Consider the following 22029-nt stretch of genomic DNA (forward strand, 5'->3'; position numbering starts at 1 on the left):
GGGCCATGTCACACTGTCGCAAGGTCCACCAAACACAGAGGTTCGGCTTGTAGAGAAATGTCAGCCAGGAGGGCTACTTCAATATTTTTGAGGTAATTGTTTGCAGACGTTTTTCTACTGACGTAGACCTTACACACAGAATGCCCGGATTATCAGCTGTTTTCACAGACTGAACACATGCTGGTGGAGCATCAGATGAAGAAACAGAGTATTTCCCCAGCGGCCGCTCCCTCCCCCTCCGCCGGGCACCCCCCAGGGGTGACCCGTCCTGGAGTTCAGAGTGGAGTCCGTTGTGCCTGCTTTTGTCCCTTTCGTTGGTGGAATCACTCAGTGTTTGCCCTTTGTGTCTGGCTCAAAGGTTTCAGTCACCGTGGGTCTGTGAGCCTCACCTGTGGCGCTGTGTGGTTAGTCTGTTCCTTCTCCTCCCCGAGTAGCTTCCACTGTATAAACAAGCTGCGGTTCAGCACTCACTGCTAATGCACGTTTGGGAAGACTCAGGCTTGGGCTGTTACAAATGTGCCGCTGCAAACATGCCGGCACATGTCTTTTAGTGAACTTATGCATGCATTTCTGCTGGGCGTTTAACCAGGAATGGAATTGCTGTATCCTGTGAAATTAATTTTGCTCTTTACTGCATAACTGGTGCTTACGACATTCTATAAAAGGCCTCCAAGATCAAACTCCGTTTATTACCGGCAGAGCTGTGTGCTCTCCTTCACACTCGCGCCTCTGGGGCATGTATTATCGTAACTGAGGTCAACGCCATGTGTCTGATTTAGTCACCAGGGCCATCGTTTGTAGATACGTGACACCATGTTATTTACTTTGGACTTCTGCTCTGGCATTTCTAATGCAATCCTAAACGATCCTCAACACGCCCACTGTTTTTGCTGAAGTAATTAGGAAAATTCAGTAGTAACAGCTAGTTCTTATAAATAGGCAATACACCTCTCCATCTGGCTCCACACAAAGACAGGCAAATGAATATTAAATCTGCCATGTCGGCACCGAACTATAATAACAGAAACTGGAGTATGAGGCTGTATTTATTATTCCATCAAAAGGAGAATAATCGAGACAAAGAGATAATTAAAATAATCATATCTAGCTTAGTACTTTCATAACTAGAGGTTTTATTTCAGATTTCTGATTTGTAAGTTTCTTATTGATAGTTCATGTTTCACAAGGATTTAACAGTTCTACGTACCAAAGTGGAAAGAGACATTCAGATAGCTTCTATTCTTGTTTTCCATAACAAATTATGAGTAACAACTACTGTTGTCTGTAAGAGTCTGTGAGAGACAGTGAGTGTGAGAGAGAGAGAGAGAGAGAGAGAGAGAGAGAGAGAGAGGGGAGAGAGAGAGAGAGAGAGAGAGAGAGAGAGAGAGAGAGAGAGAGAGAGAGTGTGTGTGTGTGTGTGTGTGTGTGTGTGTGTGTGTGTGTGTGTGTTCATTTTGGAGCTGAGAGGCAAAAGTTTAGTTTGAAAGGAATCCTGGAAGTCCTCTTTGTTTGCCTTTGTCTCAAGTGAGAAAACATTCTTAACAATCTCCTTAACAGCTGATGATCCAGATGTAGAAGTTTTGTGCGTAGTTTAGTATCAATTTCCCTTTCTGAGCTTAAACCTTCCTAATCTGCACATGAGAGACGTAATTTCAACTACCACGTCATTTCCACCATGTCTCTGGGAGTAGGAGAAAGAGTGGCAAACAAGTCGGGATTTCATGATTTCAGTGTAAAATCAGCCTCTTCCTCGCTGTGCTAAGACACACTTTGGCAAAGACTCACTTTTTTCATGTGTAAAACAGGGATAATAAAACCTGCATCATACGGCTGCTCTGTGTAGTACGTAAGAGGAGGCACGTGGAAACATTCTGCAAGGAGTTAAACGACATGCTAATATAACATGTTATTATGATTGCTCTTGTCTTGTACAAAAGAATTTTTCCAAAGGAAAAACATCAACATTCAAATTTTGTATAAACTTCATTCACCCTATTGTCTGCACTGTGAGTAACTTCCAGAAATAAGTTGTATTACCAACCTTATCCTCATTCAAAAAAGGCAGACAGTCCCTGGCCACGTCATCTCCTTGGATTTTAGCCATCACCTTTTTTTTTTTTTTTTTTTTTTTTGCAGTACGCGGGCCTCTCACTGTTGTGGCCTCTCCCGTTACGGAGCACAGGCTCTGGATGCGTAGGCTCAGAGGCCATGGCTCACGGGCCCAGCCGCTCGTAGGCTCAGCAGCCATGGCTCACGGGCCCAGCCGCTCCGCGGCATGTGGGATCCTCCCAGACCAGGGCACGAACCCGTGTCCCCTGCATCGGCAGGCGGACTCTCAACCACTGCGCCACCAGGGAAGCCCTAGCCATCACCTTTTAATAATCGTGTTTATCTAAAAATTAAGAAAACACAGTCTCCAAAAGAATGATATTTTTAAGCTTAATTCATGTATAAGAAAGAAACTATAGAGAGTGACAGACTTCCTAGGCTCAGGGATGTTATCTCTTGGGAAAAAAATAACGCATTTTAATTCACATTACAGAGTTTTCCATGCATGCAGATCAGCTGGGACAAATTCTTCAAGAATTTGAGTAACTCTAGGAAATCAGAGCAAGTTAATTAATGGAATTATATATTTTTTCCTATGCCTAGCAAATAATGGAATGATCCCTCATCTTGATTCTTGAGGCATTTTTAGGAAAGGGGTGATTCCAACCCAGTTCCTTCTGCTAGCAACAGTTTTGCAGTTATGTGCCTTGCACTTGGAATACACATCCTTGACTCAAGATATTTACGTTTTAATAAACACTGAAATCCACATATAGGTAAGTTACTTGCAATGGAATAAGTGTTCTCCAGACAGTGTGCCGTAAATCTTAAGACAATTGCATTGAGATGGTTGATATGTAAATAATATTGTACATATTGGAAATAAAAAGGAAATGTGAAATCACCTAGTCCAATTGTCATGCTTTGCAGATGAAAAAACTGAGACCCTGAGATGTTTGAAACTTACCCTGTGTCCAACCACCTAAAATTATAAGGAATATTCTTAAATTAAATTAAGGGTAAGACCACATGAAACTGTTTTTATGTTGAAAGAATAAATGGAGAAAAGATGCTTTCCATTGCAGGGACTTTTGTGTGTTGGGATAAACTGTATCTGAAATGTCTCCCTCAACGCCCACTTAAAACAGCATCACTCAAGGCGGTAGACGGCAGTGGGGATGTAGGAAGCTCCCAGAAGGTGTAATACAGTCACTGCGTGGAAGATCTCACAGAGGGCACAAAGCCTCCTGCCAGCTACGCAGAGCACATACTCACACGATTTCCCCACCTCTCAGAGGGAAGGGTGAGGAAATGCAAGTGATGAGAGGGGATGGAGACTGCAGAGGGTGCAGGGGATCCTGTGTCATATGACAGAAATTTTGGAGAGATGAATACAGTCATAATACAAAGAAAACTGTAAAACACACTCAGAGAAAAAATGACTTTTTTAGGACTTTGGCCTAAAAACGGCGAGAGTACATAGTGTTACGGGTGAACTCAGTGAAAAGAAAACCATATGTAGACATATGCAGGGAAGTTTAAATTTCATTTATATACATGCAGGGACATAAAAGTATCCCACGGGAAACCTTGATAAAAGGACAGCGCGCTACTGTGAAGGACCATCAGTTGGGCTGCACCAGACTCTGCCTGCACCACAGTGAGAACCAGAGGATGAAGGAGGCACCATGGACAGAGCTCTGAGAGAGAAGGGTCTGGGCTACAACCTCTGTCTCCTCTCAAATGGCTCCCGGGGGAGATGCAGTCTCCGACATGCGAAGATCGTAAAGAAAATATGCAGGCACCAGTGACAAATTACAACAAACCTTGAAAAGAACTGTGCCAGAACAGGGAATAAAAGAGGTTAAGTCAAGAAAAAGGAAGGAAGCCGTAGCTGGAAAGGACTGAGGTCACCACTGGAACCAGTGAAACGTATAGAAATAAATATAGATGGCTGTTTTAAGTATGACTGCAAAGTTGTTTGCCCACTTTTTCCCCCCAAGAGTTGACTGTTTTGCTTAAAAACTGGGAAGAAAGAAAAGAATAAAGTATACAACCTAAAATTCATTTAATACAAGCGGGTGCTTTGGATTAGGAAAAAAGAAAAGCATGTAGCATCTCAAGTTTCACAAAAGAAAGCCAAAGATTAATGTTCTAAAGATTTTGACAGTTAAAAAAATGTAAATGTAAGAATATATTTGATTCATCTTTATATGGAGTCTATTCAACATACAAAAGAATTGGAGGGGATTGGTTCAACATGGCAGAGTAGAAGGATGTGCGCTCACTCCCTCTTGCGAGAGCACCGGAATCACAACTAACTGCTGAACAATCACTGGCAGGAAGACACTGGAACTCACCAAAAAAGGTGCCCCACATCCAAAGACAAAGGAGAAGCCACAGTGAGACGGTAGGAGGGGCGCAATCACAATAAAATCAAATCCCATAACCGCTGGGTGGGTGACTCACAAACTGGAGAACACTTATACCACAGAAGTCCACCCACGGGAGTGAAGGTTCTGAGCCCCACGTCAGGCTTCCCAACCTGGGAGTCCGGCAACGGGAGGAGGAATTCCTAGAGAATCAGACCTTGAAGGCTAGCAGGATTTGATTGCAGGACTTCGACAAGACTGGGGGAAACAGAGACTCCACCCTTGGAGGGCACACACAAAGTAGTGTGCGCATCGGGACCCAGGGAAGGAGCAGTGATCCCAGGGGAGAGTGAACCAGACCTACCTGCTAGTGTTGGAGGGTTTCCTGCAGAGGCTGGGGGTGGCTGTGGCTCACCATGGGGGCAAGGACACTGGCAGCAGAAGTTCTGGGAAGTAATCCTTGGCGTGAGCCCTCCCAGAGTCTGCCATTAGCCACACCAAAGAGCCAGGTAGGCTCCAGTGTTGGGTCGCCTCAGGCCAAACAACCAACAGAGAGGGAACCCAGCCCCACCCATCAGCAGACAAGCGGATTAAAGTTTTACTGAGCTCTGCCCATCAGAGCAACAGCCAGCTCTACCCACCACCAGTCCCTCCCATCAGGAAGCTTGCACAAGCCACTTAGATAGCCTCATCCAGAGGACAGACAGCAGAAGCAAGAACTACAATCCTGTAGCCTGTGGAACAAAAAACACATTCACAGAAAGACAGACAAGATGAAAAGGCAGAGGGCTATGTACCAGATGAAGGAACAAGATAAAAACCCAGAAAAACAACTAAAGGAAGTGGAGATAGGCAACCTACCAGAAAAAGAATTCAGAATAATGATAGTGAAGATGATACAGGACCTCGGGAAAAGAATGGAGGCAAAGATCGAGGAGATCCAAGAAATGTTTAACAAAGACCTAGAAGAATTAAAGAACAAACAAACAGAGATGAACAATACAATAACTGAAATGAAAAATACACTAGAAGGAATCAATAGCAGAATAACTGAGGCAGAAGAACGGATAAGTGACCTGGAAGACAGAACGGTGGAATTCACTGCCATAGAAAAGAATAAAGAAAATAAAAAGAAAGAAATGAAGACAGCTTAAGAGACCTCTGGGACAACATTAAACATAACATTCGCATTATAGGGGTCCCAGAAGGAGATGAGAGAAAGAAAGGACCCGAGAAAATATTTGAAGAGATTATAGTCGAAAACTTCCCTAACATGGGAAAGGAAATACCCACCCAACTCCAGGAAGTGCAGAGAGTCCCAGGCAGGATAAACCTAAAGAGAAACACACTGAGACACATAGTAATCAAATTGACAAAAATTAAAGACAAAGAAAAATTATTGAAAGCAACAAGGGAAAAGCGACAAATGACATACAAGGGAACTCCCATAAGGTTAACAGCTGATTTCTCAGCAGAACCTCTACAAGCCAGAAGGGAGTGGCATGATATATTTAAAGTGATCAAAGGGAAGAACCTAAAACCAAGATTACTCTACCCTGCAAGGACCTCATTCAAATTCGATGGAGAAATCAAAAGGTTTACAGACAAGCAAAAGCTAAGAGAATTCAGCACCACCAAACCAGCTCTGCAACAAATGCTAAAGGAACTTCTCTAAGTGGGAAACAGGAGAGAAGAAAAGGACCTACAAAAACAAACCCATAACAATTAAGAACATGGTAATAGGATCAAACATATTGATAATTACCTTAAACGTGAATGGATTAAATGCTCCAACCCAAAGACACAGGCTCACTGAATGGGTACAAAAACAAGACCTGTATATATGCTGTCTACAAGAGACCCACTTCAGACCTAGGGACACATACAGACTGAAAGTGAGGGGATGGAAAAAGATATTCCATGCAAATGGAAATCAAAAGAAAGCTGGAGTAGCAATACTCATACCAGATAAAATAGACTTTAAAAGAAAGAATGTTACAAGAGACAAGGAAGGACACTACATAATGAGCAAGGGATCAATCCATGAAGAAGATATAACAATTATAAATATATGTGCACCAAACATAGGAGCAACTCAATGCATAAGGCAACTGCTAACAGCTATAAAAGAGGAAATCGACAGTAACACAATAATAGTGGGGGATGTTAACACCTCATTTACACCAATGGACAGATCATCCAAACAGAATATTAATAAGGAAACACAAGCTTTAAATGACACGATAGACCAGATAGATTTAATTCATATTTATAAGACATTCCATCCAAAAACAGCAGGTTACACTTTCTTCTCAGTGCTCATGGAACATTTTCCAGGATACATTGTATCTTGGGTCACAAATCAAGCCTTGGTAAATTTAAGAAAATTGAAATCGTATCAAGTATCTTTTCTGACCACAACGCTATGAGACTAGATATCAATTACAGGAAAAATCTGTAAAAAATACAAACCCATGGAGGCTAAACAATACATTACTAAATACCCAAGAGATCACTGAAGAAAACAATCACTGAAAAAATCAAAGAGGAAATAAAAAAAATACCTAGAGACAAATGACAATGAAAACACGATGATCCAAAACCTATGGGATGCAGCAAAAGCAGTTCTAAGAGGGAACTTTATAGCAATACAAGTCTACCTCAAGAAACAAGAAAAATTTCAAATAAACAATCTAACCTTACAGGAACTAGAGAAAGAAGAACAAACAAAACCCAAAGTTAGTAGAAGGAAAGAAATAATAAAGATCAGAGCAGAAATAAATGAAATAGAAATGAAGAAAACAATAGCAAAGATCAATAAAACTAAAAGTGGTTCTTTGAGAAGATAAACAAAATTGACAAACCCTTAGCCAGACTCATCAAGAAAAAGAGGGAGAGGACGCAAATCAATAAAATTAGAAATGAAAAAGGAGAAATCACAACTGACACTGCAGAAACACAAAGGATTGTAAGAGACTACTACAAACAAGTACATGCCAATAAAACAGACAGCCACGAAGAAATGGACAAATTCTTGGAAAGCTACAATTTTCCAAGACTGAAACAGGAAGAATTAAAATATAAACAGACCTATCACAAGTAATGAAATTGAAACCATAATTTAAAATCTTCCAATAAACAAAAGTCCAAGACCAGATGGCTTCACAGGCAAATTCTACCAAACATTTAGAGAAGAGCTAACACCGATCCTTCTCAAACTCTTCCAAAAAATTGCAGAGGGAGAAACACTCCCAAATTCATTCTACGAAGCCACCATCACCCTGATACCAAAACCAGAAAAAGATATCACTAAAAAAGAAAATTATAGACCAATATTACTGATGAACATAGATGCAAAAATCCTGAACAAAATACTAGCAAACAGAATCCAACAGCACATTAAAAGGATCATACACCATGATCACCTGGGATTTATCCCAGGGATGCAAGGATTCTTCAGTATATGCAAATCAATCAATGTGATACACCACATTAACAAATTAAGGAATAAAAACCATATGATCATCTCAATAGATGCAGAAAAAGCTTTTGACAAAATTCAACACCTATTTATGATAAAAACTCTCCAGAAAGTGGGCATAAAACAAACCTACCTCAACATAACAAAGGCCATATATTACAAACCCACAGCGAACATCACACTCAATGGTGAAAAACTGAAAGCATTTCCAGTAGGATCAGGAACAAGACAAGGATGTCCACTCTCGCCACTCTTATTCAACATAGTTTTGGAAATCCTAGTCACAACAATCAGAGAAGAAAAAGAAATAAAGGAATACAAATTGGAAAAGAAGAAGTAAAACTGTCACTATTTGCCGATGACATGACACTATACATAGAAAATCCTAACGATGCCGCCAGAAAACTACTAGAGCTAATCAATGAATTTCGTAAGGTTGCATGATACAAAATTAATGCACAGAAATCTCTGGCATTCCTATACACCAACAATGAAAAATCAGAAAGAGAAATTAAGGAAACAGTCCCATTTACCACTGCAACAAAAAGAATAAAAATATCTAGGACTAAACCTGCCTAAGGAGGCGAAAGACTTGTACTCAGAAAACTATAAAACACTGATGAAAGAAATCAAAGATGACAAACAGATGGAGAAATATACCATGTTCTTGGATTGGAAGGATCAATATTGTGACTATACTACCCAAAGCAATCTACAGATTCAATGCAATCCCTATCAAACTACCAATGGCATTCTTCAAAGGATTAGAACAAAAAATCTTACAATTCATATGGAAACACAAAAGACCCCAAATAGCCAAAGCAATCTTGAGAAAGAAAAATGGAGTTGGAGGAATCAGGCTCCCTGACTTCAGACTATACGACAAAGATACAGTAATCCAGACAGTATGGTACTAGCACAAAAACAGAAAGATAGATCAATGGAACAGGATAGAAAGCCCAGAGGTAAACCCATGCACATATGGCCACCTTATCTTTGATAAAGGAGGCAAGAATATACCGTGGAGAGAAGACAGCCTCTTCAATAAGTGGTGCTGGGAAAACTGGACAGCTACATGTAAAAGAATGAAATTAGAACACTCCCTAACACCATACACAAAAATAAACTCCAAATGGATTAAAGACTTAAATGTGAGACCAGACACTATAAAACTTTTAGAGAAAAACATAGGAAAAACACTCTGTGACATAAACCACAGTAAGATCTTTTCTGACCCATCTCCTAGAGTAACAGAAATAGAAACAAAAATAAACAAATGGGACTTAATTAAACTTAAAAGCTTTTGCACAGCAAAGAAAACCATAAACAAGACAAGAAGACAACCCTCAGAATGGGAGAAAATATTTGCAAATGAAACAACAGACAAAGGATTAATCACCAAAATATAGAAACAGCTCATGGAGCTCAATATCAAAAAAAGAAACAACCCAGTTAAAAAATAGGCAGAAGACCTAAATAGACATTTCACCAAGGAAGACACACAGATGACCCAGAGGCACATGAAAAGATGCTCAACATCACTAATTATTAGAGAAATGCAAATCAGAACTGCAATGAGGTATCACCTCATGCTAGTCAGAATGGCCATTATCAAAAAAGCTAGAAACAATAAATGCTAGAAAGGGTATGGTGAAAAGGGAACCCTCCTACACTGTTTGTGGGAATGTAAATTGATACAACCACTATGGAAAACAGTACGGAGTTTCCTTAAAAAACTAAAAGTAGAACTACCATATGACCCAGCAATCCCATTGCTGGGCATATACTCTGAGAAAACCATAATTCAAAAAGAGACATGCACCACAATGTTTCATTGCAGCACTATTTACAATAGCCGGGACATGGAACCAACCTAGATGTCCATTGACAGATGAATGGATGAAGAAGATGTGGCACATATATACAATGGAATATTACTCATACATAAAAAGAAACAAAATTGAGTTATCTGTAGTGAGGTGGATGGACCTAGAGTCTGTCATACAGAGTGAAGTAAGGCAGAAGGAGAAAAACAAGCACCGTATACTAATGCATATGTATGGAATCTAAAAAAAAAAAAAAGGTACTGATGAACCTAGTTGCAGGGCAGGAATAAAGAGGTACACAAGAGAATGGACTTGATGACATGGGATGGGAAGGCGACGCTGGGGCAAAGTGAGAGTAGCATCGATATATATATACTACCCAATGTAAAATAGTTGGCTGGTGGGAAGCAGTAGCATAGCACAGGGAGATAGCTCGCTGCTTTGCGATGACCTAGAGGGGTGGGATAGGGAGGACAGGAGGGAGGCTCAAGAGGGAGGGGATATGGGGACATGTGTATGCATATGGCTCATTCGCTTTCCTGTGCATCAGAAACTAACACGGTACCGTGAAGCAACTATATTCCAATAAACATCTATTAAAAAAATTAAAAATAGGGGGCTTCCCTGGTGGCGCAGTGGTTGAGAGTCCGCCTGCCGATGCAGGGGACACGGGTTCGTGCCCTGCTCCTGGAAGATCCCACATGCCGCTGAGCCTGCGCGTCCGGAGCCTGTGCTCCGCAACGGGAGAGGCCACAACAGTGAGAGGACTGCGTACTGCAAAAAAAATAATAATAATAATAAAGTACATGAAAAAACCCTTAAAAAAATATGTGAGAGAAAAAATGGCAGACTGGAAAACTGAATTTATCATTTTTCCTTGATAATCAATCCTTTCTCTCGATACTAAAAAAAGAAATAAATGAAAGGGTATAAATACAGAAGGACAAAGCATGAGAGAAGAAATGACAGCAGATAACAGAGGTTCATGCAGTTTCAAGGCTGGAAAATGGGCAAGCTGGGAGCCAAGAGTCTGCAGAGAGAAGATGTCACAAAAACCCACCTGGAAACATCTGGAAGCAAGTCTCTTCTGGAAGGCACTTACTAGAAGAAGGGGTCCCTTTTGGTGACTCAGGCTCCTCGACATTGGCCAGTCCCCTCCTGACCACTGCCCCTGAATCCCACCAGCTGGAAGGCCCTGAGCACACAGGCAAGGTTTGCTGGTGCCTTGTTCTCAAGAGTGAACTTGGAGGGACTTCCCTGGTGGCTCAGTGGTTAAGAATCCGCCTGCCAATGCAGGGGACACGGGTTCGAGCTCTGGTCCAGGAAGATCCCACATGCCGCGGAGCAACTAAGCCCGTGCACCACAACTACTGAGCCCGCGAGCCACAACTACTGAAGCCTGTGTACCTAGAGCTGGTGCTCTGCAACAAGAGAAGCCACCGCAATGAGAAGCCCGCGCACCACGACAAAGAGTAGCCTCCGCTCGCCTCAACTAGAGAAAGCCCATGCACAGCAACAAAGACCCAACGCAGCCAAAAATAAATAAATTAAATTAATTAACTAAAAAAGAAAGAGTGAACCTGGAGAAAGACCACCAGGACTTGAGAAATGCCCCTCACATGACAGAAAGAAGCCGACCAACCTAACTGGAAAACAAATCAAAACACAAGTACCTGGGGAAAAAGTCAATGCTGGGTTAACTTAACCAGTCAATGTTGGTTAAGTTAACCCAGCAAATAAGAACAGGATGCAACAAAAAACAAATCAGAGAATAAGGACATGTTCTCACAGACTGAAAAAAAATCACAGTATGGTTAAAAAAAAAAAAAATCAAAGGATTGTAAGACAAAGTTAAGCTATTCCAAGGAAGCGAACAAAAGACAAGGCGTTTAAAGAAAGGAGAGAAAATTTGGGCATCTGTGAAGGAAAACAAATGGAGCAAAGAGAAAAGATGGCAGAAAGAAGAACTCACACAGGGGCTTCTGGAAATAAGAGGTGTGAGTCTCCAGACTGAACCAGAGAGCGAGGAAGGCGCATTCCAGCACAGCGGGAACACACAGAAAGTCCCGACCCTGTCTGGGGTGAGATTCTCGTAGTGGGTGGGAGGGAAAGACAATCCTTTCTGTGAAGTGAAATCTGAACAACAGCCAACTTCCCATTAACTTAAGGAAAACGCAGCAATGTCTTCAATAATCTGAAGGAAAAGTTTTCCGACTGGAATTCTATCCACAACTAAACAACCGTGGTTGAGGAGAGAGAACACATATTTCGACACACACAAAAATAAATGAATAACGATCTCCCACAACCCTATGCTCCAAAGCCAGGAGAAATAAACCAGGGAAATGAAGACAGAATCCAGGGAGGATCTGACAGAGGGAGTTGGAGGGGATTCCAGCAGGCAGGTAGGTCCCAGGAAGACGGCTGTGCAGTCCACCTGCGAGAAACAGGCTCAGACTGGGAGGTGAGCAGAGGCGGCTCCAGAAGGGTCACCTGCAGGGGGTGTGTCGGCTCGGGGACCACCTGACATGCCCCGTGCGGCTCAGAAGGGCTTCGCAGGTGAGGGGTGACCAGGCAGGAGTCTGAGGCCAGCCAGGGCTGGGCTGCGAGGAGAGAGGCCTGACGCAGTGTGATACGACCAGGTTGTGTTTACCCAAAACCCACCAGGAAGATCAACCATTTAAAAGAAAACATCATACGGAAAGTCGGACAAACGACGGAACAAGAAACCCAAGAGCTGTGGCCCGGGGGCCCCACCTCTCAGAACACCGCACTGTCCACTGCACCCCCATGGATGGCCTACTGTTGCAGTGTCGCTGCTTTGTTTCAAGGTACTCTGACCCATTTACTTGTTTTCTGTGTTCCAGTTCATTCACTTCAACGTCTAGTTTGCTCTTGCTTTCCTTTTTCTACTCATCTAAAAAGTCAGTTAACTCTTCTAGTTGAATATTTAAGTAATTTATTTTCACTCTTTCTTGCTGTGTAGGGTTTACATTTACCTGTGAACACACACACACAGTGACGTCCCAGACGTTTATCTCTTTCGTGTCCTCATTAGACTCCATCTGGATTTTCTAAGATTTGGGTTTGGGTCTCCTCTGACCCTCTGACTGCTTAAGCTGTATTTGTGAATGTTTTTGCATGTCTTCTAGGTGATTGGCTTTCCCCCCAACAACTTCTTGTTTTATTGCACTTGATCAGAGAATGGGTCTGAACTGTTTTGGTTTTCAGAATTTATAAGTTGTCTGTGGCCTAATAGTTGAGTTTTGAAAAGTGCTCTTAAGTAGGTTTTTTTTTTTTTCAGTTGGACATACAGCTTCCGGTCAGTCTTTGTCTTTTTAAAATCATGTTATTCAGATTCTATATATCTGTATTTGTTTTCCCTACTTAATCTATCATAGTCTCAAATGGATGAGTTAAAATCTCCTAATGTTATTGTGTTTCTCAGTGTATTTCCTGCAGTTATGCTTTCAGTAACATGATACTGTATCATAAAGTGCATTAAGACTTACATGTGTCTTAGTCTCATTATGGAATTTAACCTTTTCTATTGCAAAGACCTCCCAATTACAGATGAGGAAACTGAGGCTAAGCATAGTGTGGCCATTTGCCCCCTAGTTATAGTAAATGGCAGGTCTGCAAGTCCAACTCAGGCCAGTCTAAAACCTCAGACGTTAACACAGTGACTGACACACGCCACATACACCACACACACCACACATCTGTAGGAGAACAGATGTGAAGAGAAGAAAACAACCTGAAATAATTTCCATCATTAATTCTTGAGTTGACAAAATAGTTCCAGGCAAACCACAAACAGAGGCTGAGCTGTGCTAGAAGGTTCCATGAAGAGCACCCAAACGCCTTAGATCTATCTGACCCCTCACTCCTGAGCAGCAGGTGCTCCTTTCCATTTGTGCTCTTTACGGCGTGACACTGGCGATTTGGGTCCTGCATCCCACCCGGAGCACCGGGGCGGGGGTCCTTACATTCTGACGGTACCTGGCTCTCTGTGTGAAGAATAATCATTGCTTCCTAAGTAAATTACCCTTGTATGTTTTATGGCACAGAGTTAGATCAAGTCTTCCGGAGTCTATGTTCTGCTCATTTAGAAAAAACAACATACCTAGTCCTGGACCCTGGCTTAAGTAGGTTTACATCTTGTAGTCCCAGTATTGTCATCTTTAAATATTTCTATGTAAACAAATACACCTACTTCTTTTTATTCACTATGTAAATTCATTCAAATAAAATGTAAATTGTGTGATAATTTTGTGCCAAAAGTCTTATTTTCATACAGATAAGAACTGATGCAATTTCTTTCAAATAATGGTTTATGCAGCTTCTACTAAACTCTGAACAGCTTTGAATATTATTTTTAACCCCTTGACTATTTACATGAAAACGAAAGTAATCCTGTCTGAAATTCATCTAAAAAGGATACCAAGGGGTCTGCCTGATCTCTGAAAGTGGTATGTTCTCTTCAAACGTCTTCAGCGACATCCTCATGTCACCGTTCTTGTCAGCTGTACAAAACAAGATGCTGACAACTTATTTTAAGAATATTGTTTACTTCCTTTCAAAACACCAAGCCTTCAACATCTGAGTGAGAAATTCTGACATGAAATGTGGAAACAACATTCACTCCTTGCAGGCACATCACTGCCTGGGAGAGTTTCATGGAAAAGCAGCTGAAACAGCCACCTTCCTAAAAGCAGCTTCCCGAAGGCTTTTTGGGAGCACAAGTCAATTGAGTTGTTTTGTATGAAACTGCAGGGGGGCTTCTTGTTCCACTTTTTCTTCATTTTTTAAGACACAAAAATATGTGCTTAAAAATCTTCTTTGCAGGTGAGGGATGACCAGGCAGGAGTCTGAGGCCAGCCAGGGCCGGGCTGCGAGGAGAGAGGCCTGACGTAGTGTGATACGACCAGGTTGTGTTTACCCAAAACCCACCAGGAAGATCAACCATTTAAAAGAAAACATCATACGGAAAGCCGGACAAACGACGGAACAAGAAACCCAAGAGCCGTGGCTCAGGTCGTGACTAGAGACTGTAAAAAGCATCTTATAGAATGCTGACTCTCTGGTAAAGGTACGCATCTGAGACAAGTTAAATAAAAACTTTCATTTTAGAATGTTTAATTTAAGTTCTTCAGGAAACTCAAGCTAGACATGATTATAATAATACATCTAGGATTCTGGGAGAATGCAGCAACACTTTAAAATTCTCATCTCTTGATCTGACATATAAGAAGCAAAATGTATAATAATAACTTCGGGCGTGTTACAGCAAATTTCTAGCACGTGTAAGAGTGTGTGTGCGTCTGTGTGTGCGTGTGTGTGTGTGTGAGGCATGCTCAACAGATACCACCAAGACATGCACTAAAGAATAATCTTCTTCATCTTTTACAGCTATGTAAGATTTGGACTACAACAACATGAAAACAAAACCCACAGATTATGAATGATATAAAAATTTTTTTACCCAGTTAACTACAAGAGGATTTAAATAAATTCTTAAGTTATACACAGAGTCACATAAGTAAACTGACTAACCTAGGAAATGACATTCAGAATGTCATGACCTAGAGTGAATTAAAAACAGATTTGGGCTTCCCTGGTGGTGCAGTGGTCGGGAATCCGTCTGCCAATGCAGGGGACATGGGTTCGAGCCCTGGTCTGGGAAGATCCCACATGCTGCAGAGTAACTGAGCCCACGAGCCACAACTACTGAGTCTGCATACCACAACTACTGAAGCCTGCGTGCCTGGAGCCTGTGCTCCGCAACAAGAGAAGCCACCGCAATGAGAAGCCCACACACCACAATGAAGAGTGAAACCCGCTCGCCGCAACCAGAGAGGGCCCGCATGCAGCAACCAAGACCCAACACAGCCAAAAATAAATAAAATAAATAAATTTATAAAACAAAACAAATTTAGTTGTTAAAAAGAAATCAGTGTATTAACTGAAAATGGAATCAGTCAGTCAATGAGTAACGAGCGCCTCAAAGCTAAAATTGCCAAAGACAGACCGTCACTGAAAGTGATTAAAGCAGGAGACAGAAACGCCCGGTACCTGCAGGAACCGACCTTCCATCACCCGCGACCCCACCCTCCTACACTGCCTTGCGGTCACCACTCCTCCAACAAGAAGTTCCTCCCCCTCCCTTGAGCACAACATAATGTTCAATGTAAGAAAAGCTTTTCACAGGTAAGTCAGAATTTATTTACCTGATGGTCTAAATGCTTTATAAATTCTATATAAAAATGTAAGTCCAAGGAAAACTCAGTTCTCTAATTTTTGTCTTTTTCCATTCTAGAGAGAAGCCAAGTACAGGTGCTCATCGCTTTTTATTTTTCTTTTCTGAGACAATGGAATCACTAAGGTGATTCCATTTTGAAGATGTTCCTTTTTCTTACAGGAGCCCTGCTCCAGCATAACAAGGTTTAGGCCAGCAGAAGAGCTGCAGCCCAGTCACCCGCCGTCACCAGGGGCTGCCCTGTGGATGTGAGGTCTGGATACAAAACATATCCTGCCTCATAGTTCCCTAAAAATGTTCCATCCTTCAACAAAAAACCACAAATAACAAATTCTGGCGAGGATGTGGGGAAAAGGGAACCCTCATGCACTGCTGGTGGGAATGTAAACTGGTGCAGCCACTGTGGAGAACAGTATGGAGGTTCCTCAAAAACTAAAACTAGAGCTACCATATGACCCAGCAATTCCACTCCTGGGTATCTATGCCCCCAAAACGAAAACACTAATTCAAAAAGATACGTGCATCTCACACCAGTCAGAATGGCCATCATCAAAAAATCTACAAACAATAAATGCTGGAGAGGGTGTGGAGAAAAGGGAACCCTCTTGCACTGTTGGTGGGAATGTAAATTGATACAGCCATTATGGAGAACAGTATGGAGGTTCCTTAAAAAACTAAAAATAGAACTACCATACGACCCAGCAATCCCACTACTGGGCATATACCCTGAGAAAACCATAATTCAAAAAGAGTCATGTACCAAATGTTCATTGCAGCTCTATTTACCATAGCCAGGACATGGAAGCAACCTAAGTGTCCATCAACAGATGAATGGATAAAGAAGATGTGGCACATATATACAATGGAATATTACTCAGCCATAAAAAGAAACAAAATTGAGTTATTTGCAGTGAGGTGGATGGACCTAGAGTCTGTCATACAGAGCGAAGTAAGTCAGAAAGAGAAAAACAAATACCATATGCTAATAGATATATATGGAATCTAAAAAAAAAAAATGGTCATGAAGAACCTAGGGGCAAGACGGGAATAAAGACACAGACCTACTAGAGAATGGACTTGAGGATACGGGGAGAGGGAAGGGTAAGCTGGGACAAAGTAAGAGAGTGGCATGGACATATATGCACTACCAAATGTAAAATAGCTAGCTAGTGGGAAGCAGCCACATAGCACAGGGAGATCAGCTTGGTGCTTTGTGACCACCTAGAGGGGTGGGATAGGGAGGGTGGGAGGGAGGGAGACTCAAGAGGGAAGAGATATGGGGACATATGTATATGTATAACTGATTCACCTTGTTACAAAGCAGAAACTAACACACCATTGTAAAGCAATTATAATCCAATAAAGATGTTTTAAAAAAAGAAAAAAAGATATGTGCAGCCCAATGTTCATATCAGCACTATTCACAATAGCCAAGACATGGAAACAACCTAAGTGTCCATCAACAGATGAATGGATAAAGAAGATGTGGTATATTTTATATATATATATATATATAGGAATATATACATATATAATTGTATATATAATTACATGGAATATATATAATGAAATTTTGCCATTTGCAGCAACATGGATGGACTTGGAGGGCATTATGCTAAATGAAGTAAGTCAGAGAAAGACAAATGTTGTATGATATCACTTATATGTGGAATCTAAAAATTAAAACTAGTGAATATAACGAAAAAGAAAACAGACTCACAGATATAGAGAACTAGTGGTTACCACTGGGCAGAAGGAAGTGGGGAGGGGCAAGATAGGGTTAGGGGATTAAGATGTACAAACTACGTATAAAATAAATAAGCTACAAGGATAAACTGCACAACACAGGGAATATAGCTAATATTTACAATAACTATAAATGGAATATAATCTTTAAAATTGGGAATCACTATGTTGTACACCTGCAATATATAATACTGCATACCAACTATATGTTAATTAAAAAAGTAAAAAAATTTTTTAAAAGTCCCATTCTTCTATCACGTGTTCAGTTATCTCATTTTTTTCTAAGCTTCATAGAATGCCTTTTTTAACAAACACTTCTTTATTTTTACATTTTTCTGGTTTCTTCCAAAGTTCTGATGCCAACCCGGCAAAGGCTACTTGCTGGAGAGAATCACGTCAGATATTCTCACATTATTCATAATTAGATACTATAACTAAGAACAGCAATCAGACCCACTTGGGCCATACTGGATGAGAAAGTTCAGGGAAGCTGCTGAAACACAGTGGAGTGTGCCCACTGTGATCTGGTCCATGTTTTCAGAATCCAAGTAGGGGAAGGTGAATAACCTACACATAAGAATCGCGGTCGGGGGGGAGGGGGGCAAGTCAGCTGGGGTGAGTGAGCTCCTCGGCGGTCCCAGGAGCGGCCCAGGTGATGTCTGTGACCCCAGCCCTGGTGCCACAGGCGGGCAACTGCAGAGGACAATAAGGGACAGACCGACCACCACGTACTGGCCGGCTCACTCTGAGGATAATGATTCAAGCTTTGAAGGAGGCACTAGGATGTCCAGTTATCCATCCAGAAGTACCTGGCACTCAGAAATCCACCGTGAGGAGGCAGAACCTGGTACGCTCTCTCAGGGCTGTCCAGAGGAACTTTCTGGGCCGTCCAATGCGGCAGCCACAAGCCACAGGCGGCTCCTGAGCAACTGAGATGTGGCTACTGCGACTGAGAAACTGAAATTTTCATTATTTTTTATTGTAATTAATTTCCATGTAAACAGACCCATATGACTAGAACTACCATGTTGGACTTTGCAGCTCTAGGTTTTTAAAAACTAACATAAACACACAAGAAAAGCCTGAAGAAGATTATTCACAGCCACACACCCCTAGTAATGTCTGTAAAGTGGTTCTATCGACAGGGTCCTCACCTCACACAGACCCCGACCCGATGATGGGATGGCTCTTTCCCCCACCTGCTCCCCCGTGTCCTTTTCTCTCTTCCTCCCTTCCCTCGTACAGAACTCCAGCTTCACCACCAGGGCCTCTCTTATAACCTGCGAGTCCTGCACTTGTCCAAGTAACCAAGGTGTCTACATGTCTTCAATTTCTTTCTTTTTTATGGTTGCTATATTATAACCTTTTAAGTGTTAGCGTTTTCTTTTAATTTTCAACTTTTTATTGATGTATAATATATTCATAAAGAAAAGTACAAGTATTATTAGTGTACTTAAGCTCAATGAATTTTCACAAGTTGAATACATCCCTGGTTATCAGCACCAGATCAAGAAACAATATTACCAACACCTTGGAAGCCCCCTTTTTGAGCGGAGAACTCAAGAAATGCTGCACCACCAAGGTTCTTAATGATACAAGTGTTGTGTGGAAAAACATGGGCATCCAGGAGGCCAAGTCAAGCGGAGATTCACGAGGGTCTGATTTTGAATGCAAAGAAGCTTATGTAATACACTAACCAATCTGTGTCACTTTTTCAAACATGTGCAAGAGTAGGTATTTGATTTTTAAATATCTGTGACAAAAGACTTAGAACTCTTTCAAGTAAGTGTATTATATTTACACATATAACATATTTATGTACATCAGCATTACTTCTTATAGTAACACTTGCTTTGATTCATTTAGAGCTGTTTGAAGCACTGGTTTCCAGACCTGCAAGCACCTGACGCAGCGACGACTTCTCTGTGGATCTCTTTTATCCAAACAAACATTTCCTTGTTTCACATATATGATTTATCCTTTTCTCTTCATAGTTATCTATGTGTTCGTTTTATCTGTTCGTGTATTTGGACAAATCTGATGTCAATTCTGTTCAGCTTTAATTTACATATTCTGTAACTAGATCACCAATATGAATAATTTATCTATACGTTACTTTACCACTTGATGGTGACAGAAAAAGCAGCGAGGACTTCAACACTTATTTGTACTTATTTTTCATTATGAGCACTATCCTCCCCATACTATTATCACATATTTAAAACACAGGCATATTCTGCAACATAACTTCACGCTATTTTTTATCCTATAACAGAATTATCTCCTCCCCAAATAAATAAAAGATAGAGAAAAAGAAACAGAGGCAAGGTGAGAGCCAGGGGCGAAGCGGCAGGAGGTTCTGGACTTTCTTAAGAAGGTGGCGAGACGGGCAGCTGTTGTGGGGAGGATTCAGGAGCACGAGGGACGAAGGGTGGGGCACGTGTGCACCTGCTGAGACAAGTGTCAGAGGGCAGAGGCCCTGGGAAGCCTGGTGGTCTGGGCCGGGCCTCAGGAGGCCAAAAGGCCCGGAGGAAGGCGGGCTGGGCAAACACGGGAAATGTTGAAGAGGGGCCTCGGGACAGCGATGAGGGAGTATGATGGGGAGGTGTCTGGCTCCCAGAGGGTCATTACAATGCTTCCTACAGCTGCTAATCTGCATCATGTTTCAGTTCATCCCTGAAATAATTTAAATAAGAAAAAATTTTACCTGTGATGTCCTGAATACCGTGGACCACGGATATGGCCTATCCCTCGGCACCCTGGAGTGGGACAAACAGCTTGACCTGGAAGGATTTTCACATCATTTGCCCCTTCAGGAAGTAAAAGAACATACCTTGAAAACACCCTCAGCAAAGAAGAACTGGAAAGACTAAAATATGCAAATGATATTCATCAAGACTTTTCAAATTAAAAACAAACCGTCACCGGAAACACTTATTGGGTACTTGTGATGTTTTATAAAATGATTTAGCAGAAAATATCAGTGCTGTAATGGATAATATAAACAGCAACTAACATCAGAGGCTGAGCAAAATGAATAGGCATTGAAGAAATTTAAGTGAAAAAAAAAACCCAGAAGAACATGACCTGTCTTCAACAGAATAACACTGGCAAAGGCAACACAGCCATGAGCTGAGCAGGTGAGCGGGTGAGGTCTGGTTTGTGGCTCCCCATGAAACTCCCACTCAGCCACAGCAAGGCTCCCCCAAAGGGTGGACAGAAACTGAACCAGCAAATGGGGCGCAGAGAAGACAGTGACATGGCCCTCCCTGTGCCACTCAAGTGTGTCCCAGCAGCTGAAGAGCCAACTGCCTGACCATTCTGTACTGGGCTGTGCTGTGCTACATACACTATATGATACCATTCTATACAGACCATATCATACTGTCCTGTACCATACTGTATATATATAGCATACTCTACTATACTGCACTATACTATACTGTAATACACTATCCTAAACTATACACACTACACTTCATATGCTACACCGTACAATACTATATATACTATATTATACTATATATACTATACTATTCTATACTTTACTGTCAATATATATGCAATATTATAGTATACGACATATACTACACTAAACAATACATAATGAATCCAGGCCAGAGATGAATTCCATCAAGCCCAAGAGGCAATGTAAAGAGTATCAGGATTGAAACCCCCTTGCTCTGTTCTGTGATTTTTCTCAGTCTGGTTTCCCCTTCCCTCTCCTCCCCTCTCCCCTACACACACACACACACACACACACACACACACACACACACACACACACACACTCTCTCTCTCTCTCTCCCTCTCTCTCTCTCTCTCTCTCTCTCTCTCTCTCTCTCTCTGGCTCCTGGAATGTGCTACCCCCTCCTGTCATGCTGCTCTGGGCCTCGTTTGATGAAGATCCCACACCTTCCCCCTCCCTCCCCAGCTCTCAGATTTCTGTCTCCTGTTCAAGCTCCTGGGTCCTTGTCCTCATCTCAATACTTTCTCCGACTCCCAGCTCTGATTTAACTTGCCTGTGGGGTGAAGACATTGCACCCTGCAGCTTCTTCAGGAGGAGACGTGCATTTTCTCACACTCCACGTGCCCCGGGACTGGCAGAGAGAATAGTGCCCTCTTTTCCCGGCACCCGTCCTCGACTGTGCTTCCTCCCTGCTCCTCGAAGACTCCTGATGCAACAGGCCCCAACACCGCTGGCCTCTCGTGGCCCACCCCCCAGCCCCCAGCCCCCACCGCTCAGCAAGACCTCGGCCCGGCTCCCCGGGTGCCGCTCCGTCCCTGCTCCACCGT

The 22029-nt window shown here is 42.0% G+C and overlaps 1 protein-coding gene across 1 annotated transcript in view; it reads right to left on the reverse strand.

The window, feature by feature from the left end:
• LOC137204047 (lethal(3)malignant brain tumor-like protein 4) overlaps positions 1 to 22029 on the reverse strand; it is a 267106-nt gene that overhangs the window by 33190 nt on the left and 211887 nt on the right. The window contains exon 14 of the mRNA XM_067701379.1: positions 20441 to 20543. Coding sequence (XP_067557480.1) covers positions 20441 to 20543 — 103 coding nt within the window. The remainder of the gene's footprint in view (positions 1 to 20440; positions 20544 to 22029) is intronic.

This window comes from Pseudorca crassidens, chromosome 12, assembly GCF_039906515.1.
Source record: "Pseudorca crassidens isolate mPseCra1 chromosome 12, mPseCra1.hap1, whole genome shotgun sequence".
Taxonomy (NCBI): domain Eukaryota; kingdom Metazoa; phylum Chordata; class Mammalia; order Artiodactyla; family Delphinidae; genus Pseudorca; species Pseudorca crassidens.